The sequence below is a fragment of the Myxocyprinus asiaticus genome, chromosome 46 (assembly GCF_019703515.2).
Source record: "Myxocyprinus asiaticus isolate MX2 ecotype Aquarium Trade chromosome 46, UBuf_Myxa_2, whole genome shotgun sequence".
NCBI classification, from domain to species: domain Eukaryota; kingdom Metazoa; phylum Chordata; class Actinopteri; order Cypriniformes; family Catostomidae; genus Myxocyprinus; species Myxocyprinus asiaticus.
In genome coordinates, this window is record NC_059389.1 from 11,471,863 (window position 1) to 11,497,871 (window position 26,009).

Below are 26,009 nucleotides of genomic sequence, written 5' to 3' on the forward strand. Positions count from 1 at the left end.
TAATACTGTATGTTCGAAATTGAAGTAAATACTGACATAGCTCTTTCCATGCAAAAATTCTAGCCATTGCTTTTCCATAATGCTAATATTGGTTATAGTAATTGCTGATTTTACTAACACTACCAATATGTGTTTTTAAGTGTTTGACAATTCTCTCTTCCTCCCTTATTCATTATTTAAGTTGAGAATTGCTTTAATTCAGGCAAACCCTGAATGCATGGAGTTATTGGTTGTATACAAAAAGCCTCCCCATGGGAGAATCAGCAAAGCATCTACTGTACCTGCTGTATATTTTTTGGTTTGTTGCTATAGCACCACCACCTCCAAGGAGGGCTCCATCTACAGCCCTGTCCATGCGTTCAAAATCTATGACCTCAGAGCTAGAAGACCTAGGTAAGCCGTATCACAACAAGCAAATGCAAATACCACATCTTATCCAATGTCTATTGTCACTTAATACATTTTTACAAGATAAGGAGCCGTTCACACAGGTCACGTTCTTGCATTCCATCTTGATTTTTTTAAGTTGTTGGTTTATGTAAACATGCATCAGATGGATATCTTAAGACTTGCATCATGCCTTGTTGTTTTCCAGCATAAGCCCTGTGTTAAAATATGGTGTCAAGTTAAAAACAGTTAAAACCATTCAGTTGAGCTTCGTCTTGCTGTTTTCAAACTCAACTGCCATGAGCATATGGTTTTTAAGACACAAGCTTAAAACATGTCTCGAGACACCTGCATTCTGTTCCATTCGTTGCGCTGCATGTAGCTTTTTTTAAAGCAAGAATGCGTTCTGTGAGAACGGTCCCTAAGAATGCATTTTTTAATATGGGACACTTTTTTTGTTGTTGTTCTACAGCCACCGTTCATTATAAAATGAACTTTGATGTTGTTTTGTTTTCCTGCATGCTGTCCCAAAAGTGGATAAAGGTATGAGGTTTTTAATTAATCTGTACAAATTTTACTGTTGTGCTTTTCTGACATGCATGTGCCTTTGTTGTATGTATTTTTTTAGATGTATAGATATGTTTTGGTGAATATATGGACATTGTGTGTCTCAGTGCGACAACATGTAAATCTCATGTTGTACCCCTCCACTAAATAAACTAAAAGCACACAACACATTCACTGTTAAGGCAAGACACAGTTCACCTGAGCGTATCCTTGTTGGATTTTGAAGGATTTATTCTGGTGAAAAGGGATCACAACTAAATCGATGGTTTGATGGGTCATGCTGATTTAATTATCAGTAATTAAAGAATGGCACAGTTGGTAAGCAGTAAGTTATGTTTTCAGAAATTAGATGTATATGGTTTTATTTTGTTTTTCGTCACTTTGATCTATAGGGTTTCAGTCTGTCAATTTTGTCTTGTGGAGTATTATTGGAAAATAACTGCATGCATTTGTTGTTTTTGATAGTTTAGTTTCTGTCTAAAATGGCATTACATTATGCACAGGTCAATGCCATGTAGAGGAATACAGTGTATTCCAAAATTCTCCTCGTCATATTTTCTGGAGATTATTTGATTTTTATACATGTATAAAGCTGAATTGTTTTTTTATGTTAAAGCCACTTTGAGGAAAAAGAAGGGTGAGTTTAAATTTAAAAACTGTTTAAATATGTCTCAACTTAGTAGTCATTTATTTTTATTTTTTTACCATTACTAAATTTTAAATTTGGGTGAATTTTAGGCTTGATACGATTCAGTGGAAACTTATTTTGGCAAGCAATGCACAAAATATTCTTATTCTCTCTCAAATAATCTAAATTTAACAGTACAATGGAAGAGTGCTTACTGTGAAAACCAAATAAATGTGTTTACACAAGAAAATGCTCCATAAGCCTTTAGCTTTACTTATTGACCACCCAGATCTTCAAAAGTGCAATGTAGGAATATATTATTCAACAGCCTGCCCTCCATTAAAAAAGGGATGTGTCTGAGAAAGCAGGAGCCAAGAATTTCCCTTGCTAAAAAATCTGCCTTCAGATATAAAACCTTGTTCCTATGGATATAATGAAACCTGCCCCCATTTCACTCAGTTTGAGAAGATAACATTCTAAAGCTGGGCATTTTAAATATCATTTCAACATTTAAAGAACAACTTTTTAACTGTTATCATACAAGGGACCTCTCTAGCTTCAAATCACTCTGAAACAAGGTGTTGCCATGGGAATAATGCTGCATATGTTTTATATAGAAACATTCCACCTGAAAAATGTAATGTCATATTTTCAGTGTACAGCTACTGCCGGTGATAGAAACGATCAGCGTGTGACTGTTGCGCAGATATGATACAACTTCTTTTGACACTGCTGAACTCCTTTGTCTTCACATGAGGACATTTTCTGAATAGTTGTAGGCATCAGTCTTACATTTACATAATGCGGCTGGCTATATTGTACGCCTGCTGTGCCCTTAAAACAGCCTAGGAAGTCTTGTTCTTTAAACAGAATAATTTTTAAATCCATATATAAGGATTAAAAGAAGACTTGTTCATAAAAACAAACACACACCCTTTCCTGCTCTCTGTAGTCCTTGCTATATAGTTGTTTGTGTTCTGAATATAAAATAGACCACAAATTCTCCTTAATGGCACATTTTGTAAATTTCTGCTAAAATCAGTTTTTCCTTGAGTGTTTATCTCCATATTATGCAGAATAGAGAGGTGTAAGTATTTGATTGAGTGTGTTTGTGTGTGTGTGTGTGTGTGTGTGTGTGTGTGTGTGTGTGTGTGTGTGTGGGCAGGTTTATGTGGTTTACGAGGAAATTGTATAGGTTACAAACTGGTAATTACAAGGGTATTATGCTATAAATGTGGTTTATGAGGACATTTCTAGTGTTCCCATAATTCAAATCACTTAAAAAACATACTAAACGATGTTTTTATGAACATGTAAAAATGCAGAAAGTTTTTTGTGAGGGTTAGGTTTAGGGGTAGGGTTAGGGGATAGAATCTATAGTTCGTACATTATAAAAATTATGGTCTGTGGAGAGTCCTCATAAGGATAGCCGCACCAACGTGTGTGTGTGTGTGTGTGTGTGTGTGTGTGTGTGTGTGTGTGTGTTCCTTACTAGATTCAGCCTTGATGACTTTTATGCTAGGAAACCAGACTGAATTTCCCTTTCCTCCATTTCTGTGTAGATGATCAGCTTTCAGATAATGACGGTCTGAAGAAGAGGATTGTATTTCAAGTCACACTAAGTAATCATCCCATGCATGGGAGCTGTCTAAAACAATGCTAGCATGTTGCGCAGTGGCCGTTGAAAGAAGTGCTAAGATTTCTCCAACGAAACCTGGAAGCGCTTGCACGGCTTTGACCTTGACCATTGTCGTTGTACCTATTTCTGTCGCCTCTCTTGCTCGGTTCTAGTCCTCAGCCTGAGGATTCTTTTAGAGGACGTAGCAAAATTTGATACTGAGCTTGTTTTAAATGTAGCTTCCTGCTTTCTAATTTGAGATACCATTGTCTTGCAGATAAAGTGGACGAGGTTGTGCCGCCTCAGAAACCCATGTGGGACAACTCAAACGCAGATGTGAGGGTGGCAGCAATCAAACCACGCCCGACTAGCAAATGTTTCGCTGTCAACCCTGAAATGAATGTAAGCTTACTTTTGCACCTAATGCCCCCGAGTGTTCTGGTCTCCAGTGGCAATGTTGATAATTGTATTTTAGTCTGACTGTAATAACCTCTTTTTGCAAGTCTGATAAAACATTTGCCCATGCATGCTAATATTTTTTTTTTTGTTGTTGTTTGCTTAAATTAAAATAGTAGCTCTTCACAGAGTTGTTGACAAGTTCACTGCTTAACATCAGCAATCATTTTATGAAATTATTTCAACAAATTATGCTGAGCCTTTTTAAACTGATTGAGTTTACACACTTCAAAAGTGCTGAATTTTACCAGTCCTTTTTATCATGTCAGCCTTATTATGTCTTTTACAGTCTCTCTGCAATAGTCAGGATACAGCTGTAGACTCGCTACCACAGCCAGTGAGTCCTAGAACCCCCTACCTGGGTGTACCAAAGGGAACCATACGAAGACAAACGTCTATAGGTATGTGGTTGTTTAAGTTGTTTTATTGTTAAAAATACATCTGTATACTTGTACACAGCCCTTCACTTTGAGAAAATCTTTTTCAAAGGGGGGGGTAATGAGGGCTTACTGGCATGTTTTGCCTAAACAGTGGTTTTGTGGCTCCTTGGGTATAGTTTCATCTGATGAATGCATCCTAAAGGTTGTTGTTTTGTTTGTTTTTCATGTTTTATTTCTTTACAGGTGTAACCGAAGAAGAGAAGCAGTTCCTCACTCCTCCAATGTTGAAATTTACAAGAAGTCTTTCAATGCCCGACACATCGGAAGATATTCCACCCCCTCCAGCCATATCCCCTCCATCTCCACCTCAAAATAATGCTCTCGTCCAAGCTGGTCGAGGATATGGCACTATCAGACCAGGTTTTAGCTCCCAGAGTCCAAATGCAAACAGCACAGCCCCAGACAAAGGTGAAGGTCCCGGGTGGAGAGATCAGGGCATGTATTATCGAGACAGCCCTGAGAAATATGATTCAGAGGGATACAATCACAGCCCAACAGCCCAGCAGAGTCTTCATAAGCGCCGTGCCCAGATCCCTGAGAATCCTTACTCAGATGTGGGTAAGATGGGACAAGCTGGACTTTTTGTTCCTAACAAACCTGCCAGAAGAAAGGGCATGCTTGTGAAGCAGTCCAACGTGGAGGACAGTCCTGAGAAAACTTGCTCCATACCTATTCCTACTATTATAATCAAAGAGCCCTCCACCAGCAGCAGTGGCAAGAGCAGCCAGGGAAGCAGTATGGAAATTGAAACGACCACACCAGACCACCCAGGGCAGCTACGTCCTGAAGATGGCTTCAATCCAGCCAGTCCCTTTGCAGCTGCGATCGCCGGTGCAGTCAGAGACAGGGAGAAGAGGCTTGATGCTCATCGAAACTCCCCATCTTTTAAGTCTACAGATGCAGGTGACGAGGATGTTGCACCAACACCAGCCCCACGTCTCCGACACTCAAAGTCTATCGATGAAGGCATGTTTAGTAGTGATGAGCGGTTGCGTAGGCTCATGGCACCTCCCTCATCACTGCTTAGCATTCCTAGAGGTGGTGGCAATGTGACAGACTTCAACAGCCCTGAGCCCACCATGGTACGGGAACTGTTGAATACACGTACAGGACACAGCCCAGTAAGCTTGCCTGCTCATAAGTCCTACAGCTCAGGGGGCGGGAATTATGTTCATCCGGTTACAGGCAAACCGTTAGACCCCAATTCACCATTAGCTTTAGCATTAGCGGCCCGCGACAGAGCCATGAGGGAGCAATCACAACCTCTTCCACTAAAGAGTGACCTATCCAAACTTGATCTTAATAAACCGCTTTTCATCGACACTAAGCTTCGATCAAATGTGGAGGTTGGTTTTTCGAGTACTGCCACCATGGGTCGTCCCCGCGGAGGCCTGCGCCGACAGATGACGGAGTCCAAATATGAGACCGAATCCAAGTATCAGCTCGATCTGGGCAAGCCCGAGAAGAGGCCAGAGGAGAAGAAGAACATGCTCATTGACATCGTGGACACCTCGCAGCAGAAGTCAGCTGGTCTGCTGATGGTACACACCACAGATGGGGCAAAATCGGAGGATAACAGCTTGTCAGAGGGTGACAGGGACGATGCAGTTAGTCCCGACAACACTCCAGGGGAGCTTCGCGACCCCAACCAGCCAGCTCCCACTAAACCCCCGGCTCCCAAACAGCTATCAGCTGCTCCTCACGGCAAAACCATCATAACTGTTAGCTCCGTGGATGAGCCTGTCAAGCTGCCCTTCGGCTTCCCTCCACCGCCCTTGGCCTCTGTCGACATTGATGAAGAGTTTGTGTTCGCTGAACCTTTGCCGCCCCCACTGGAGTTTGCCAACAGTTTTGACATTCCTGAGGACCAAGCGGGAAGTATAGCTGAGCTGCTGAAACAGAAAACAAATGGCACGAAAGGGCCTTCTCTTACTCCGTACTACCCAGCTTTAGGTGGCGGAAATTCCGAAATCAAAAGACCAACGGTTCTCACAAACTGCACACCTCCCAGCTTCCCTCCAGGGCCGCTAGAGCCCTACGAACAAATCACTGACTCGGGTATTGAGGTAGACAGCCGGAGCAGTGGTGACCCCCAGCTGGAGACTACCAGCACCATCTCCACTGTGTCCAGCATCTCCACCTTGTCTTCTGAAGGTGGCGAGACCCTGGACACTTGCACCGTCTATGCAGATGGACAAGCCTTTCTGGTGGACAGGTCTCAAATCCTGTCCAAGCCAAAACCCAAACCTGCCATCAAGAGCAATGCACTTTACAAGGACCCTTTGCCTGAGGAGAATGTGAGCTCTTTCAGATTCCCCTCAACGGTCCCACCTCCGCCCCCTGCAAATATTCCACCAGAGCCCTTGAAAACCCCAACGCAAAGGACCTCAAAGCTTTGGGGCGACCCTCCGGAGATGAAAGGCCCAGAAGCCAAGCCCCATGGAATGGGCGAGCTGAATTCAGTTCTGCAGCATGTGAACAAGGACAAAGCACCAAAGCCAGGGGAAGCATTAGACTCTCCAACGGGATCCAGGACTCACTTTGGAATGAGGTATGCCCTCCTTTCCTAACTGTTTCATAGGCAAACATTTAGGCACTCAGATTAGTGTGTGTGCTCTGCCAGAGAATGAAAGTGTTGCCTAGCAACCTAATAATGAGAACAGCCTTGAGGACGAGATGAGCAACGTCAGTGTGATGATGAGCACAGACCATACCACAGAAGGGGGAGGTGTGTGCATGCGTTTGTTGTTACAACATGGTGCATTTGTTACTTAGTTATCACATCACCTGAATTGATCCCACAAGACATCTTCAGATTCTCTTAAGCAAAATCATAAATTATATATTATATTTCATTTCGTCAAAAACATGTAGGGTAATAAGGAGTTCCCATTTTCAGAGAATGTCATATTTATTTTGCAAAACATCAGCAATTGACTACAGCTCTTGTTTGTGCATGTGCGAGTCATGTCTATGCAGATATCCTGCTGCCACACTGTACAGGCAGTGGTTTGCCATCCCCACTGAGTCCCAAGTCTCATTCATTATTGAATGATTTTATTTACAGACCAGAGAACTGACCCTAAAATGCTCTGGTAGCCCAGGCAGAGCATTATATAGTACACACTGCCAGAAATCTGTATATTTCTTTGCTATGAAAAAAAGTAGATTTGTTGTATGCATGGATGTTTGCATGTTAGCATGTTGGTTATTAGTTATCTTTGAACCAAGGCATTTTTATCTTAAGATATGGGCTGGAAATGTAACTTTGTAACTTTCCAGCCCAAATTATTAGAAATAATTCTGTCATGTACTCATCCTCATGTTATTCCCTATGACTTTCTGTCTTCCATGGAACATAAAAGGCGATCTTCTCAGTCTCCTTTCACGGTCATTGTAATGAAAAAAAAAAAAAAATTAGTGAATGGTGACTGAGGCTAACATTCTGCCTAACATCTCAATTCCTTTTTTTTTTTTTTGTGAATTGTCCCTTAATAGGAATAGTTCACCCAAGAAGGAAAATTCTTTCATTATTTACTCACTCTCTTGCCATGTATGACTTACTATCTTCTGAAGAACACAAAGATTTTTAGAAGAACATCTCAGCTCTGCAGGTCCATACAATGCAAGTGAATGGTGACCAAAGCTTTAAAGCTCAGAAATAAACACATAAAGGCAGCATAAAAGTAATCCATATGACTCCAGTTGTTTAACTCACGTCTTCTTAAGCAACTAATCAATTTTGGGTGAGAACAGACCAAAATATAACCCTACATCTTGCCATAGCAGTCTCTATGCACAATCTTGATTTCAAGATCAATTACACTTCCTAGTACTTGACAAATGAGCAAAGCGCTAGATGGTGCTTGGAAGTGTAATCGAGCTTGAAATCATGATCGCCAAGGAGACTGCTGATGTCAACATTTATAGTGACATTTTTTTAATATTTGGTATGTTCTCAACTAAATCATGCATTGGATCAGATCAGAAGACTTAAAACACTGGAGTCATATGGATTATTTTTATCCTGCATTTATATGTTTTTTGGAGCTCCAAAGTTTTGGTCACCATTCACTTGCATTGTGTGGACCTACAGAGCTGAGGTACTCTTCTAAAAATCTTCGTTGTGTTTTGCAGAAGAAAGAAAGTCATACACATCTAGAATGGCATGAGGGTGAGTTATTGAGCAAAATTTCATTTTTTGGGTGAACTATTCCTTTAAGCACTACATACACATATTGTATCGTTCGTTGTATCATTTTTTAGTAGTTTTGTGTCAAAGTGGTTTTATTTGTTGTGCTACATTCGATGCAAATGTTGGAACTAAATTGAGGCCAACATACCTTGGTTACAAAGAGATTTGAAACCTGGGGCAAGGACATTGCATTGCCAGAGCCTCACGTCCACTGCCTCCTTAAAGCTGACCCACCTACAGTATGCACATACTTCTGATACACTTTGGTCTTTGTAAATAGAAATTGTATAATAACACAAGCATCACTGTTACTATTGCACAAACTTGGAATAAACCTTTAACCATAAAAATTACATTTCGGTACGTTAACTTGTCCAGCAAACACTTTTGATTTTGATTACCCAGAAACCACTTAACACCAGAGGCAGGAATGGCCGAGATTCACTGGGGGGATCCTAATGGGGGTGGAGGGGGTGAAAGGTCACTGAAAAACATTTATGAAATATATGTGCATAAAATACCTTTCATTCAACAGAATTTGTGCTTGGAATTACCTGTACAATTCTGTCCAAATATCTCTATATTTACATACATAGTTTCTATTTACAATACACATTTAGGCTAACATAACTATGGATATAATGCTTAGTAAGCTATAATAGTAAAATGAGTAAGGACTTTTAAAATAGTCTCAGTAGTGATGCACCAAAATGAAAACTTTTAAACACATTTTTCCTAAAAAAATTTTAAATAAAGAGCCAAATCTACTGGATATTTCTCCTTTTCTCGCATAATGAATTAGTGCTGAGTAAATGGTGTCAGCCATGCTAAACCATGCCCCCAGCATATGATGAAGCACTCGTGTGTGTACAAACGGCATTTATTTGTGCACTAAATTACACATATAGCAGTTTATTTGTTTATTGTATGGTGACTCATGAGTGAAGTATGTTTGTACATTCTTCTGGTTTGTGGATTTGTCAACTGAGTGTGTGAGGATTTGTTGCGTGCATTTGTTAATGTATGTATGCATTTGTAAATCTGTCACGTGCTTGTGGATCCCCATACTAATTATGAACCTGTTGAGCGCATATGTGGGAGGTTATGAGGTTTTCACTCAATACGTGTCTCATCAACTCTAAACGCTAGCTCTTCGGCAAGACACTTGGATCATCTCATGTATGATCATGCAGCTTTATCGATGTAATGTAATCGTTTCTGAAAAGTTTCTGTTATTGGATCTGTTAAAGTAGCGGATTCTGTTCAGATTATCATTCGGTGCATCCGTAGACTCAGTCAACTTACCTTAAGTAAATTCTCTGTCTGAGCCTGAGGTAATGTGAGGACGCAGAGTTGCACACTGACAGAGACGCATTCCCATTGGCTACATGTATTACGTTTTTTCTATCCATTCACGAAAGTCAACACAATGCAGGTTACCCAACCACAGATGCAATAGATCACACTACATTTATGTGTGTAAGTTACACAGCTTTCGTAGGCTATTCAGTGGATAAAAGGTAAAACAATAAATATCCTCTTCATTCACTTAAAATGTAATCAGTTTGAACCAGAACGCCGTCCCCCCTCGAAATTCACTCCCCGGACACAGTCATGTGTTTCATGAAAGAAAGAAAGTCATATGGGTTTGGAACTACATGAGGGTGAGCAAATGATGACAGAATTGTAATTTCTGGGTGAACTATTCCTTTAAGTTTCATGTTCTTCTCAATATATCCCTCACTTTCATTCCTCTCTCTTTACAGAAATCAGGATGGTGTATCCCTCATCTCAGGTACACAGCAGAACACCACCGTTACCTTCACTACCCAGCCTGGCCCCAATGTGCCTGCCCCATCACCCTGCCGTCAGGCCGAAAGCCTGCCCCCTCACCACCATGCCCCAAGCCCTATCATGTCCCCTCCGGACTCTGGCCTCAGTTGTGCCTCTTCCCTCCCAACCTCGGTCACTTCCCCCACTATGACGGACGTCTTTGGTCTGCCCACTCCGCCCCTCAGTCTGGGCACAGGGCGTAGCCGCTCCCCTTCCCCCCTCACCCTCATCCAGGCTGTATCAAACAAGCCGTTCGCCACCAAACCTGTTCTCATGTGGAGCAAGCAGGATGTGGCCGATTGGCTCGAGAGCCTGAATCTAGGTGAGCACAGGGATGCCTTTATGGACAACGACATCGAGGGCAGCCACCTACCTAACCTGCAAAAGGAGGATCTTATCGACTTGGGTGTGACCCGTGTGGGTCACCGAATGAACATCGAGCGGGCGCTAAAAGTACTCTTGGACAGATGAGACTGGGCGAGACGTCCTCTCTGGGACTCGACGCATCTTGTTCATAAGCTTTGTTTCCCTTTCCCTTATTTTGGTTTAAAAATGTGTTGTCCTATCATGCTTTCGGTGGATTTTAGGGACTCTCACATCCTGAAGAAACTACAGTTTTGACAAAGTGTTTGAAATATCCACGTAAGCACAAGCGGTTCCCTGCGATTCTGTTCCAAGACCTCCGGAACCAGAGAAGACATTGAAGCCAACACACTGTTTGGAGTCCACAAACCTGAGCTTACCATTCTTTGGCTTTTAAGGACTTTGGCCTCCTTTGAATGCACTGAAACCAGCAGAGCTGGGGATCCATTTTCTATCTTTGCTAAGACAATTCTACAGAGAATATTTCTTCAGGAAAAAAGGGAACCTTTGTCTATGTATCAGCTGCCTATAAAATATCTTGCTTTTTTTTTTCTCCTACTAAACCTTTGACCAAGAGGTACACGAATCTCTAAGATGTGATTGGTGGACATAAATTCATGTCCCTCAGTTCATTCACTGACAGTCCTAGAACGGGCATGGTCACTTGAAACAGAGGTAAATTCTCCCTACATGTGAACAAACGTAACAGTAGCAAGCAGCAGGTCTCTCCACCATCTTTAATTTTTGAATACGCTAACACTGGGTGTTTGTCTGAATGATCAAAATTCTCTTGGGTCTTTTTGAATTGTGATTTACTATTAGGTGTCTTCCATATGGTAAGGAGGTCTACGGCATTCCCACCAATATTTTATTTGTACCTTCGATCAACACTAGGTTGCGCTGTTGCTTAGTGTTGCCAACTCAATTATTTTCCAGCTGTTTTCACTGGAACTAAAATAATAGGTCTTTGCAGGAACACATAAGGTTGAACTGTTGTGTATACTGAAATATCGAGATTTGGAGTTTCATGGGTGAACATAAATGACGTGATTTAAGATGGTTATTTGACAGCTTTGAGTTGAATGCTGACACAATCACTCTATAAAAGGGCCAGTATGTATGTTTTTTACTTTAAATATGTGACAGATTCTTAATATTTTAACCATTGTTTTTTTTTTTTTTTTTTTATTCGAAACGATAATTCACTAGATCCTTGGTGGATGGTAAAAAAAGAACGTCCAGAACGCTATAGGAAACCTTGATCTATACATATCAATTTCGCCAATTGTAACTGGTACAGGATATCATATCTGTAAATTGAATAGTAGGCTACTTTTATTTTTGTTTGAAATTTGATACGGGCAGACAAACTTCAGCCAATTTTAAGTGTCCACAGTCAAAACACTTTCACATTCTTGATTAATAGTCCACAGCTTAAAATCAAAGTGCTTTTATTGAAATGTCCTTTTCATTTATGTCCTGCAAAACTTTTGATAGCACCACATCCACAGGGCCTTTGTGCGACAAGTAGAGAGACATTTGATTTTGCTGTCATATTAAGTTGTTAATTCTATCTAAACATGTAACTGCAACGTGTGCCTATCCATGTTACAATCTCACACCACAACATCTCTTGGTTAGTTGTGATTTTATTGTCGTTATTGTCAGTTATCAAAAATTTGATTCAATTTTTTTGGACTATAAACGCCATAGAAAAATCCCACAGCCATTTCTGTTTAAATATTCCATAACTACACAGGTATGGGATGAGATTAATATTAATATAGTTGTGTGATAAATACATAGTTGAAACATTCTTTCACCAGACACGAAGAGATCGTAAGCCAGCATTATACATGTCACCTTCAGTATTAAGTTCAAAACACTGTGGGTAATATCAGAACTGAGGGGAAATTAATAGATGTCGAGAATGCCTGTGAATGAAATAAAGGTATGATGACTGTTTAAAGTATGCAGTGAAGAGATTCAGAAATAAAAATTATATATGTTTGCTTATCTCTCAACCTTAGAGGAGTTAGAGTTATCATCTCTATATATCTTATTTTAGGAAACAGCACAGTATTTTAAAGATTTATAGAAATATTTATGAAATTTTTATGAAATTTAACTCTGATATATGGTGTGCCAAAAATCTATGTGGTATCAGTTAAGAAGCAATACACAAAGTTATAAAGAACACTGTTTGGGTTTTCCTTGCCAGTATACCACAGTACAGTATATAATATAATGAAATGAAATTTACATATACATAGGTCTCAGTGAATTACAACATATGAAAATAATGAGATAATGGCTGTCACCTGCTTCTTTTAGATTATGTAATTAAAGAAGTTAAAATGTCGATTTGTGTGGTGTGTATATTTGACGAAACAAAAACGAGCACATATGCCACTTAACAACGTACGATATGCGAAAACATTTCCAACTTGGTGTATGACCAAATTACACCTTAAAATGATTTCAATTTTAAGTGAAAAAGCATTTTATATGAAGACACTCAGTTTCCAGAAGAATTTCTCAGTTTATTCTTCATAGTTGTCTCTCACACACTTACTGTGAGGAATGCATTCACTTGATCTATGTTGATGTAATTTTGTGCTAAAATAGAATTCTTGATTAAAATGAGAGACATTTTTGTGACTGCACTTTCCCCAAAATCCTCAATACTTATGTAATGAAAAACCAAAATTTACAGGAAGAAATAAATATGATTGCACAATCTGTTGTTGAACTCATGTAGCCCTTCCATGTGTTTTGTTTACATAGCTTATCTTCGCTTGGTTTTATGTCAATTTGTTACATATCCATTACAGGGCTTGTTTTGCTTGAAATAAATTTTTCCCATTATCAGCATGCGGTTCGATGCTCTCTCATATTCATACAAACTATCTTGCCATGATTATATATTTATCAAGAGAATGGCCTCTTCACATAATTTAAAAAACCCACATGATGTTTTATCTGCATTGTGTAACTAAACATGTTTCACAAAACACTTCTTGCGTTTATTATCAACAGAATTCTCCACCCTTCATAACATGGTTTCATCAAAGGAAAAACAAATAACAGCTGAAAAAATATATATCCCCACAAATTCCTCTAATCTAAATTTTAAAAAGCTGTATAGTACATTCTGGCTACTGAACTTCAGTTAATGGTGAGCACGTCACTCTGAATTTCATGGCTGAGCTGTGTTTGCAGATCACTCAGTTTCTTCTTTAACACGGCAAAAGCAGACATGACGATAGTCTCCGGCCGGAGTGAACCGCAGGAATCTACGTTATAATAGAACCTGGATGACAACAACACAACATTACACAAGTAGTTCATGTAGTTCTCTGTGTCGAGATGTTTTTCATAAATAAAACACAAACTTCCATACTGTGTTTACATATGTAATATAATACAGAATTTAAAGTCTCTTACTTTTCTGGCTTGCCATTAGGATCATATGGAGCTTGAACTCTCTCATCCTCTTCAATCTCTGAATATTCACTTTTAGGCCTGAAAATTTAGCAAAGGTACAGAATTATACATATGATACAATATTCTGCACAAGGTAATTCTCTACACTAGTTATAATTACCTAATGCGACCCTGCGCACAAATGCGAGGACGTTGTATTTTGGCTTCGCTATACTTAATGCATAATTTAAATTCATTTAAAAACGACTGATCTCAGTTCAGGAGACTCTGAGCTATCAGTAAAGGGTTAAACTTTCAATGCATGGAGTCATGTAACAAAACAACATGGCACTGATCACAGCGGAGTTTGTCTTTGGAAGAAACGTATGGTAAGCAACCTAAGTTTTTACATTGAAACCTGTTTGAGTCAAAAGAATAGTTTATAGTTTCATCCGATATTCCATTTTTTAAATGTTATTGATTTATCACAAAATGCCACGCTGCTAAACACAATGTACACTAATGTGTACTTTAGTGCATTTTTCCTTATAAATCCTATATTTACTGTGCATTATCGCATTGAGAATCAATGAGTTCATCCAAAAGCTGAAAAATGATGCTTTCAGAGGTTTTATATGAAGTTAGGATGAAAATAAGGAGCATTTGAACTGTTCTGAGACCAGTGCAGACAGACAGTACACTGGAGTTTAAGTCATTCACTAAATAGGGAGCAAGGGAGCATATATATATATATATATATATATATATATATATATCCCTCCCATAGCTCTCTATGCAACTAAGTGCATTCACTCCTAAAATCTGGTCAAAAGTTCAGTTTCAGGCTGCAGATGATGCTTGGACCACTCAACATGTTGAGCAGACATACGATAATGTTAATCAGAACATACAGTACTGTGCAAAAGTTTTAGGCACTTGTGGAAAATGTTGCGTAGTGAGCATGTCATCAAAAATAATGAAATAAATAGTTTTCATTTATCACTTAATGTCACACAAAGTCCATTAAACATAAAGCTAAATCAATATTCGGTGTGACCACCTTTGCCTTTAATATAGCACCAATTCTTCTAGGTACACCTGGACACTGTTGGCAGATAGGATGTTCCAAGCTTCTTGGAGAATTCACCACAGTTCTTCTATCTTCAGCTCTTCTCAGTTGCTTCTGTCTCTTTATGTAATCTCAGACTGACACAATGTTCAGTGGCAGGCTTTGTGGGGGCCATGACATCTGTTGCAGGGCACCCTGTTCTTCTATTCTAATCATTTCTATTTGCAAAAGTAATGTTTGGGAGTCTAACATTTATATTTCCTATTGACACACTAAAGCTGAAGATATAAATAACCATCCTAAGACAAATGCTTTTGTGAAACATCTTATGTGCCTAAGACTTTTGCACAGTACTGTATTTCAAGAATTTATAATGTATAATTTTATTTTTACTTGGTTGGCAGTGATTGGATGATGTGGCCATTACTGTACATCAGAATTAATTATGCTAATTTATGTTGTAATGTCTGTAACGTCACAAAAACATGAATAACCAACACTCCTTGAACCATAATAAACAAAAACAAAAAATAAACTGACTTTCTATAACTTGGTATTATTTGAAAAAAATAATAATAATAATAATTACAACTTAGTCCCAATGTCCACATATGTGGACATAAATTTTTGTAAAACTCTTTGCTCTAGAATATATATATGTTTTTTTTTGTTTTTGCATGTGTATTAGGTGCTACTAGTTACAAATCAAAAAGGGAAATGGAAAGTCAGAATTGTGCAGTGGTACAAAAGACAAAAATGGAAAAGGGGTGTGTATGGATGCACACTTCAAATACCCACCAGAAATAGTATAACATATAATTTTGGACACAGTAAAGCTTGCATACTATTCATGTATGTGGATATTATGCAAATTGGTTACTGGAACTAAGCAATACTCATAACGTCATCAAAATTAGCTATAAAAGATCATACCATTCCTGTGGAATGGGGTACACGGTGTGTCTCAGTGCATTGTCTGGGTCATACTCAAAGGCCACCCCTGCAGTAGGGTTCCACTTGGCATGTTCCTTGCCAAAACCCTTTTTAGCATACGCTCTGAGACGCAACTCTTGGCCCTTCCGCAGTTTCACCAACAGGATGTCTGTGTGACACATAAACACATTCAGTGAAGACATCAAATATGTGTAATTCTGCAAAGTAAGGAAATTATGACACACAGAATATTACATTGTCAAATTAGACCAACCATCTTGCTCTACGTAGTCATTGGGATCATTGTCTCGACTTCTGGATGTTACCTGAGGAACAAAACGCAACTGAATTCTGAACTGCACTGTAAAAATGATTACAGGCGTACATGTAAGAGTTACTGCACAATAAACGCACAGGGATGACTCTGGGGTTATTGGAAAGGAGATCTCGAGAGGTCACGTGTCGTGTCTGATCCTCTGTGCATCTGACATCAAGCGTGAGCTCAACCGAACACTCCGGACAGAAATCATCACATGTGCAGTCCTAACAGGAAACAAAAGAAGGCAAATAAGAAACCTTGCATGGCTCTTTGAGCCCCTTAGTTTAAAATAAATCTGATGCAGAGTTTTGTGTAATACACTTACCCTGGAGTACTGCATCTTGTCGACAATATCATCACTTGTAAGTGGAATCAACCCTTTAAAAAGATATCATAATTCAAACTTAATACTAACAACAGTACAATATAATGAAACGAATAAATTGGATTATAAAATACGTACCCACTCTGTGAGCAATAAACTCATCATGGAGCACAGAAGAGTTGGCATCAATCTGAACCCAGTCGATAGCTGGCAGATAATACACATTGTATCAGTTTAAGAGGAAAATGGCATATAAAGTGCACGATCAAAACATGAAGAATTAGATGCATTTAATCAAAAACACTCTGTAAACAAAAGACTGAGATGGCTTGATTCTTACCGATGGTTGGAACCTCTGACATGAACACACGTCGAATCGAATTTGCCACCCTGTAACAACCAACAGAGCAAAAAACAAAAACATTACAACAATTAAAAAATAGCACATTAATTATATATGTAATATTATTAGATCATAAACAGTATAGTGGTGTGGTGGTACCATTTACAGTGATGAATCAGATATACATAAAAATAATTCCATGGTATTACAATAACAATTTACTGCATATGGATAAATATAACCCAATATATGAATTAAAGCATAAACAATAAACATAGATTTAATATAATAACGTATCACACTTGCTTTAAATAAACACTAAAATTATAATTTTGCGTCTCTATTTCATATCACTCACGCGAGATCGGTGTTCTCGATCACAAACATCACATTTTCGTCTGATAGCTCTGTGATTTTTACTGTAGGCTGGTTGGCATACGGCATGGTGAAAATAAGCCCACAGTTATAATGACGGTAATAAATAAATCAACTATACGCGAGGTCAACGGTTCTAGTCTTTGCAGCGGTGTGCGCCTGCTCCGCACAAAACAAACGGCAGCGCTAATTTGGCTAGCATCCGTCTCCAGCTACTATTTCCGGTTAAAAGTCAATCCAGAATAAAAGTCCTTTCCTTTATCGTGAGGAGGGATGAAATAACGACAAACTTTAAAATTTCTTCAAATAGGCACTCTGCAAATTTTTTGATTTCGTAACATAGTAATGTTTGGTCATTTTTCTATCGGTCCCCAGTTTCAAATATTTTAAGTAAAATTAGCATTTACACAAAATTCTACTATGGTACCGTAAACATTCCACCTTATTGTAAAGGAATATTCCGGGCTCAATAAAAGTTAAACTCAACCGATAGCATCTGTGGCATAATGTTGATTACCACAAACATAATTTCGATTCATCCATCCTTTTCTTAAAAATAAATAAATAAATAATTTAAAAAATCGATGTTACAGTGAGGCACTTACAATGGGGCCCATTTTTGGAGGGTTTAAAGGCAGAAATGTGAAGCTTATAATTATATAAAAGCACTTTTCTGTTAAAGCTTGTGTATTATTTGAGCTGTAAATTTGTTTAAATTGTCATTTTTTACAGTCGTTTTAGGGTTTGTTGACATTACATCGTTATGGTAACGAAGTTGTCAAATTCACTATAACTTTACACAGAAAAGGTTAGTAAGCAATTTTATCACACTAAAATCATGTTAACACACATATTGTTTACGTCTTGTCGCTATACTTGAAATAGTGATACAGATACAGATTGGCTTCCATTCACTTCCATTGTAAGTGCCTCATTATAATTGTAAAGGAGGGACGAGTCAAAATTATTTTTTGTGGTAATCAATATTATGCCACAAATGCTGTCGATTGAGCTTAACTTGTACTGAACCCGGAATATTTCTTTAAACCATAAAAAAAAAGTAAAAACATTACAACTATACAAAAAGTAAGGAAAACAATATGTATTTAATTACTACATTTATAAATTACTTTAAAATCAAAATAAATTAATATTGAGCTGCCAGAAGCTTCCTGTCATTTTGTTTTTATCTATTTTTATTGAAGTGATTCCTAATATCACTAACAAAAAAGTATCATATTATTGTTTAAAAGTACTTTTGAGAACCATGTAAATTCCATGGTACATGAATATGGTGATCAGGGTGAAATATTATATATCAAAGCACTACGGTGTTATCATCTGATCCCACCAGTGTACCATAGTATCTCCACAGTACTTTTTAATAAGGGATCAGTTTTATTGAAGTAGAAACAACTCTAGTGACTATGGCATTTCAACAGAAACTATTATTACCATTTTTGTAAGTGTTGGCAGGATCTGTGAAGCTTCAATATTGAAAAACGCACATTTTTTAATACTACTGCTTTTAAGTGATTGCTGCATCAAATATCACAGAGTGAGACACTTTTCTGTAAATAGGTTATCCTTTAATTCTTTTAATGAGGGACTCTCAAATGAGTAAAACACAAACCGAATGAACATAGGATTCTTAAATATAATGTACATTCATATTCTTTAGTTTTTTCTCTTTACAAATGGAGAGGAAGTGAATGCAGAGAGAGAGAGAGAGAATGTCTAAGAGGAAAAACTAGTTTTTCATTGGGCTCTGCTTATGAAATGGACAGAGGAGTTATTTATGGCACAGCAGACCTATTAAAAGTGGCAAGTATGTGATAATAGATCAACCCATGCATTTGAACTCAACCTCTGCCATTGTGATTATTTCATTTGTATTTTTTTTATCTAGAGCTGTTGAGTGAGATGTCAGACATTTGTGCTGCTTGGCCAAGGGGTCATTGAGTTGTAGACAAGACATAAGGAAGACAGGAGAAGAGACAGAAACGGACTCATCTTCTCTGATTCATCCCTGTTAGATTCTTGAGCTGTAGAAGAGAGAAAATAAGACTGCACCAAAAACATGCTACCAACACATTTCACTACATGCGTAAGTGTTAAATATTCTTGCAACTATCTCAAATACTTAATTAGACAACTATAATTCAATGTTTAAGACTAAGTTTGAGCAAATCTTCATGAACTACAGTGTATTTTACCGTTATTGCAGCTCCCATGAGACCTTGAACCACAGCTTCTCCTGTGGCTTGAACCTAGACCAAAGACTGAATGTTAGTCACTATACATAGTCATTACACTTTCCAAAAAGAAATGGCACAGAAAGAAAAGACACTTATTATCTGCATATATGTCCATTTCTTATTTGTAATGGAATGCAAGAACACTATACACCTGTTTAGCAGTGTTAGCCATGTTAACTACGTCTTTTATACGGTTGTCAAGAAAGGCCCAGGTCTCTTCAAAGTCAGTAGACGAGTCCTGGACCATCACTAGTTCTGTGGTGTTATAGATCCCGGTCAGTGCTGCCCGTTTGGTGTACCAGTTCAACTGAAAGGCACACAGAAGCGCAGTCAAATACAGGTGGATAAGGAGACCAATGAGGGGTGGGGGTGAAAGAGAGCAGGAGATGGGAATTTTGGATTAGAGGAGCCACTCACGTCTGTTGAGCGATCGCCTGCATAGTACCAGATGTCATCCACCATCGTTGACAGGTGCTTCAGGCTGTCAGGTATGTTGTGTGGTAAGAGAAGGATGCTCATAGCCTACAAAGTCAAAAGTGTTACAAACACTAAGGACATTCATAATTTTATTTAAATATATATAAATATTATGTATATATGATGATCTGTATTGCATTGTGATTTGGTTAATGATAAAAGTAAGGTTTAATTATTGGGAGACCAGTTGTTACATAAAGTGGCTGGTACCTGAGGCCATGTATCAATGTAAGGAATTAACATCCGCAACCTCATCTCCACTGCGTCTTTCAGAAATTCAGCTGTTTTCTTTGGACTAACAGAAAACCATTTTATCAAAGAAATACAAAATAAATTAGTGATCATATCCTTATCTGCAATAATTAGCATTTTATTTCTAATTTTCCATTGTAATTTTTGTTATATTGGCCTGATTAGTATGGAGCTATAATAATGACTAAAGTATTTGAATCTGAATTTTGTTCATTTGAATTCTAGACATTTGACAACAAATAAAATTGAGGAATTTTGTGGCGTATTTTATAAATTAGTATTTTTGAACAACAGATTTATTCAGATAATAAAGTTACAGGTTCAAACTTTCAGATGAAGAAGAAATTCCAAATTCCAAATCAAGATCTCAGAAATTCAGATCGTAAACAAACCATTTTTCCACAGAGCTACCAGAAATCCAGTTAATTACTGTAATTGGACAAAATTCTATATTTGAATATTCTGATAACCTCTACTTTCCCATACATTTCCCCCTAATTCCCCCTCTTAAAATAAAAAATCTGCCTTTTAAAAATAAAAATGGTAACACTTTACAATAGTGTTCCATTCGTTAACATTAGTTAATGCATTATGTATCTAACAGTGAACAATATTTTTTTTTTTTACAGCATTTATTAACCTTTGTTAATGTTAGTTAATACAAATAAAATTATTAATGTTTGTAAATAGTGCATTAACTAATGTTAACAAACACAACTTTTGATTTTTAAAAAGTATAGGTTGACCGATAGTGGATTTTGCCAAAACCGATAACTAAGGTGTTAAGGTGTTTAGTTCATGTTAACTAATGTTGTTTACTAACGTTAACAAATGGAACCTTATTGTAAAGTGTTACCATACAAATTTATAAAATAATTTAGTCATTGTTCTCACTCCATATTTTAGGCAGCTATTGGAAGCAGACAATTTTAGACCTTTTATCAAATTTCAAATATACTAAACAGTCTTCCATTTTTTCAATTGCACCTTACAATTTTTTGATGCCCAATTTCACATGTGATTTCACATAATATGAACAGTATATTTTTAGTCTAAAAACAGACAAAATAGCATAGAATAGTAAAATCCTCCATCATATTGGTTACCCATAACCATAATAAAAAAATGCCTATAAAAATGTTAATAATAACAATAAAATATAATAAAACAACCAATAAAAATAATAAGATATTGTTTTATCACTAATATCACCTAAAAAAAAATAAAAAAAAATAAAAAAATATTAAATGTAATGAAAAGAAATGTAGCAATAGCCATGACGAGACAATCAGCAGATATGTAGCTCAAGTTGAAAGCAGTGATGTCAATTATATGTTAATTATAACTCACTCTGCCTGGCCAAGTTGCACTTGATTATGTTGCTCTCCGAGTGTCTCTGCGAGATGAGCATTACACTGTGCAACAAAATGCAATACCAAGTCTCCGGCTCCATTGTTGAACATCCCAGTGGAGGCTGCAGACAGGCCAAGAGTCTGAATGACAAAATTTTATAATATTTTAATAAAAACATCAGTAAAATGCTTGAACATTAGGGCTTGTGTCAGGAAACAAACCTCTGCTCCAGCTGCAATGGCCTCCACAGTCCAGCCATGCTGTGGAACGAACTCTAGTGCTGAGGTCAGGATTCGAGCTTGGAGCTGCTCCTCGGTCTCATAATCCTCACCGTGTTCACCACTCTGGTCTTGATAACTGAGACATGAAAAAACAACAAAGCATATGCTAAATGTTGCTTAACTATCTAAAAACACATGTTAAATCTACAGGTTTGCAGGATTGGGGCTCGAACCTGGTGTTTGGCTGGGCATCTTCCTGCCCGGCAGTTGCATCAGAAGATTCTCCTTGAGCAGAAGTGAATGAGCTCTCTCCAGCTGTGTGGATCTCATGGTAAAATGGAGGTGGTACAGATGTATCACTTTTTGGGTCATCAGCGAGTCGTAACAGGGCGGCACGATAGAATCCACGTCTCACATTGTTACATTGGGGACTGAGATTGGCTTGAACTGCAACTGAATATAATTATCATGCAAAGTTAAAGGGATAGTTCTCCCTCATGCCATCCCAGATGTGTGTGGCTTTCTTTCTTCTGCAGAACACAAAGATTTTTAAAATAATATTTCAACTCAATTTTTAAAATAATAAGTCCACACAATGCATGTGAATGGTGACCTGAACAGAAGTTCCAAAAATCACATAAAGGCAGCATAGAAGTAATTGATACAGCTTCAGTGGATGAGAAACAGATCAGTATTTAAGACCTTTGTTACTATAAATCTCCGCTTTCACATTAAGCCACCTACTGGTTGGAGCTGATTAAAGGTGGAGATTTATATAAAAAAAGGACTTAAACATTTCTCACCCACACCTATTATATCTCTTCTGAAGACATGGATTTAACCACTGGAGTCGTATGGATGACTTTTTTGCTGCCTATATATGCTTTTTGAACCTTCAAAGTTCTGGTCACCATTTACTTTCATTGTAAAGACCTGCAGCGCTGAAATATTCTTTTAAAAATCTTTGTGTTCTGCATCGTTGTGTTTTGTTCTGCAAAAAAAGAAAATCATACACATCTGGGATGGCATTAGGGTAAGTAAATTATAAAATAATTTTCATTTTTGGGTGAACTATTCCTTTAAAGCTTCCTCATACTCCATAATGAAGTCATTAAACATGCCCAAGACAAATATATGAGTACACTGCAACAATACAAAGTTAGCACATGAAACCTTCAGATTGTTCTTGATTATAAATTATTTGGGCCAGATTCTGTGTCACTGCAGTGAATGTGAAACTCTGACAACCCTATTAATTAGAGCGTGCATGTATTTCCTACTTTGCAAAGGAGGCATTTGCTTTGAAAATATTAGGAAACATTTAACTTGCTGCAATTCGCCTCCTCTGTGTATAAACAGCTTTGTTTTATCACATGTAAAGTTTATGTTCACCTTCATTAACGCCTCTACAGTTCGACTGAATCCAACGTTAAATAGTACGGATTTGGGATATACATATAGTGCCCTTCATGATCACCTTGCCCTAGTCTCCCAGCTGACATGATATTACGGACTGCTACTTTTGCCATTGTAATTATTGGAAGCAGACATAAATATTAACATGATAACAACACCTTCAACAGCTGTAACATATGACCAGAATCAATTTATAGACATGAGAAAAGGGGACTAAAATGAAAACCACACCAGACACAATCTCACTTTTCCCCGCTTACCGCTGCCAAGACCCCGAAAGGCCCTTCCACCTCTCAGTCCTCTAATCAGCGCCGCCATATCCACCGACAGCGGACAAGCACTGCAATAAACAAGTTCATGTAACGGATTGCATGACATCGTTTTTTCTGTGAGACATATAGCTTAATTCCTCGAGGGGGCGCTTGGTGGCTCTAAAAGCCGAATCTTCCATTGAGCAGCGTTCAAATGTAAGGGAGATATATCCATCTGCAGAGCCGCAGAGCCACACGTCACAGCAGTTTCAGGCCGGATGTTAGGGTGGAGCTAATGGAGCCACAGCAGTTTTAGGCCGGATGTTAGGGCGGAGCTAATGGAGCCACAGCAGTTTCAGGCCAGAGGTTAAGGCAGAGCAAATGGAGCCACAGCAGTTTCAGGCCGGAGGTTAGGGCGGAGCAAATGAAGCCACAGCAGTTTCAGGCCGGAGGTTAGGGCGGAGCTAATGGAGCCACAGCAGTTTCAGGCCGGAGGTTAGGGCGGAGCTAATGGAGCCATAGCAGTTTCAGGCCGGAAGTTAGGGCGGAGTTAATGGAGCCACAGCAGTTTCTGGACCAATGCTTGCGCCACCTACAGTTTTAAAGCGTAATTTCTTATTTCTGTTTACTTTATTAGATTTAAAAGGCGCTGTTTTCACATCGACTTCCATTTGATGACTATCTTAAACATTTAATGGTAATACTTTTCAATAAGGTTCCATTTGTTAACATTAGTTAATGCTGTAGGTATCACGAACAATGAACTATATTTTTAACCATTATTTATTAATCTTGGTAATGTTAATGTATAAACACACAATTGGTTTTGTTAGTTCATAATGCATGAACTAATGTTAACATATACAACTTTTAATTAAAAACCATATCAGTAATTGTTAAAATTAATATTAAACAAGATTAAAAAATGTATTGCTCATTGTTATTCATGTTAACAAATTTAGTAAACTAATGTTAACAAATGGAACCTTATTTTAAAGTGTTACCCATTTGACTATTTTATATGAGATAATATGATTTCCTTCATGTTCATGATGTTAAAAATAGTGCTTAAGAATGGAACAAAGAATGGACATTTAATGTCATATATATTTAATCATATCAAATTAAAAATAAACATTCCATTTCAAAGCCTAGCAAAAATGTACACTGAACAATTAGAAAAATAATTAGAAATGTTAATATTGATAAAATAGAACTAAATTAATAATTTAAACAACTTGTAAACAACAGCAACATTTTAACAGAAACACTCAAACTTTATAGAATACATATACAACTTAAAACTCATCAAAAGAACAACTGACTCTTAGGCCCGTCTTATGTAATTCCAGGAAACAAATCTCCATGTCATCCCTAAAAAGACAATAAAATGTGAAGGTCTCTCTGAAAAGTTCTGGTTCTTCAAAAAGATTGTGGATGGCCCTTTCCTTGTCCTCTTCTTCCAACTGTAGGAAATGAGGCTCTTCAATTGTGCTCCTGAACTGCTGTAATTCCCATGCAGCCATTTCACAACTGTTTTGAGGTCTTTTATGATTGGTAGCTCCTTCATTAGAGAAGAGTAAAGAATAATTTAATTTTTGGTTTTAAGTTTTGCAACAACACATACATATACAGTATATAAATGTGTGTGTGTGTGTGTGTGTGTGTGTGTGTGTGTGTGTGTGTGTGCGTGTGTGATATATACATACATATCTATATGTATATGTCTATATTTGACACATACTGTACCTCATTGCTGCTGGGTGTGCCTTGTTCTCTTGGAAGTGACTCCTGAACAAAGGCATCTGTCCTGTAACATAAATCTTTGGTTGATTTTTAGAATTATCGTTCAGGGGGTGACTAGTGTGTAGGGTTGCCAACTTTCTAACAGCCAAATACATGACATTACAGCTTTAAATATGGAACTCTTTTTTCTCCAGCAGGGCTCCAGCATGACACGCTGTACAATGGTTAAAGAGGTCCATCTAAAGCATGTTTACATAAAAACAACTGAAAACAGCACGGACGGACACAAAAACGCGTTCGGTGCGAACAGCCCCTAATACGCTTAAAATGAAAAACTCATTTCTATCAATCTTCACTTTTAAGAAACACTACTTTTTGTCAAAAGAATGCAGCTGCAATCAATAGAGAAAGACATTATTCTGTCAAGCATTTTCTTCCCCATAATTAACTTAAGACTTTTCCATTTTTAAAGCTCAAAGAATTGGTTTCCTGTTAAAAATATGGGTCATCAGTTTGTAGTAGACTATATGACTAATGTGTCAAATATAGAATTTTATATTCAGTATAATAAAAAATAGTATTTTTTTCACACACACAAAAAAAAAAAAAAAAAAAAATAAGTACAAGTCTTAGTAGTAATTACTTTTATGGGAGATAAAATACTTAACATGAAATAGTGTATTTCTTCTTGGATTACAGTGTTGTTGTTTTGGCAGTAAATAGTGTTTATCACAAGGGATTTTTTTTTTTTTTTTAAC

General features: G+C 37.7%; 3 protein-coding genes across 3 annotated transcripts in view; 1 reads left to right on the forward strand and 2 right to left on the reverse strand.

The window, feature by feature from the left end:
* The window catches only part of LOC127435624 (SH3 and multiple ankyrin repeat domains protein 2-like), a 158,109-nt gene extending 146,436 nt beyond the window's left edge, over positions 1 to 11,673 (forward strand). The window contains exons 19-25 of the mRNA XM_051689219.1: positions 313 to 393; positions 922 to 930; positions 1,571 to 1,591; positions 3,478 to 3,602; positions 3,946 to 4,057; positions 4,280 to 6,647; positions 10,058 to 11,673. Coding sequence (XP_051545179.1) covers positions 313 to 393; positions 922 to 930; positions 1,571 to 1,591; positions 3,478 to 3,602; positions 3,946 to 4,057; positions 4,280 to 6,647; positions 10,058 to 10,595 — 3,254 coding nt within the window. The 3' untranslated portion in view covers positions 10,596 to 11,673. The remainder of the gene's footprint in view (positions 1 to 312; positions 394 to 921; positions 931 to 1,570; positions 1,592 to 3,477; positions 3,603 to 3,945; positions 4,058 to 4,279; positions 6,648 to 10,057) is intronic.
* A 32-nt stretch (positions 11,674 to 11,705) lies between these two features.
* Positions 11,706 to 18,250, reverse strand: LOC127435621 (DNA-directed RNA polymerase II subunit RPB3). Its single transcript, XM_051689215.1, has 9 exons — positions 17,261 to 18,250; positions 16,900 to 16,949; positions 16,698 to 16,766; positions 16,560 to 16,612; positions 16,330 to 16,458; positions 16,190 to 16,241; positions 15,916 to 16,084; positions 13,935 to 14,012; positions 11,706 to 13,800 (listed from the first exon to the last, which is right to left on the reverse strand). Exons 1-9 carry the CDS (start codon positions 17,344 to 17,346, stop codon positions 13,656 to 13,658), a joined length of 831 nt encoding a protein of 276 aa, XP_051545175.1. The 5' UTR covers positions 17,347 to 18,250; the 3' UTR covers positions 11,706 to 13,655.
* Positions 18,251 to 18,844: 594 nt separating this feature from the next.
* On the reverse strand, positions 18,845 to 23,773 carry LOC127435619 (ubiquinone biosynthesis protein COQ9, mitochondrial-like). The gene is made up of 9 exons (XM_051689214.1): positions 23,515 to 23,773; positions 22,072 to 22,291; positions 21,839 to 21,974; positions 21,615 to 21,757; positions 20,223 to 20,307; positions 19,953 to 20,057; positions 19,687 to 19,842; positions 19,494 to 19,547; positions 18,845 to 19,322 (listed from the first exon to the last, which is right to left on the reverse strand). Exons 1-9 carry the CDS (start codon positions 23,630 to 23,632, stop codon positions 19,287 to 19,289), a joined length of 1,053 nt encoding a protein of 350 aa, XP_051545174.1. The 5' UTR covers positions 23,633 to 23,773; the 3' UTR covers positions 18,845 to 19,286.
* Positions 23,774 to 26,009: the final 2,236 nt, after the last annotated feature.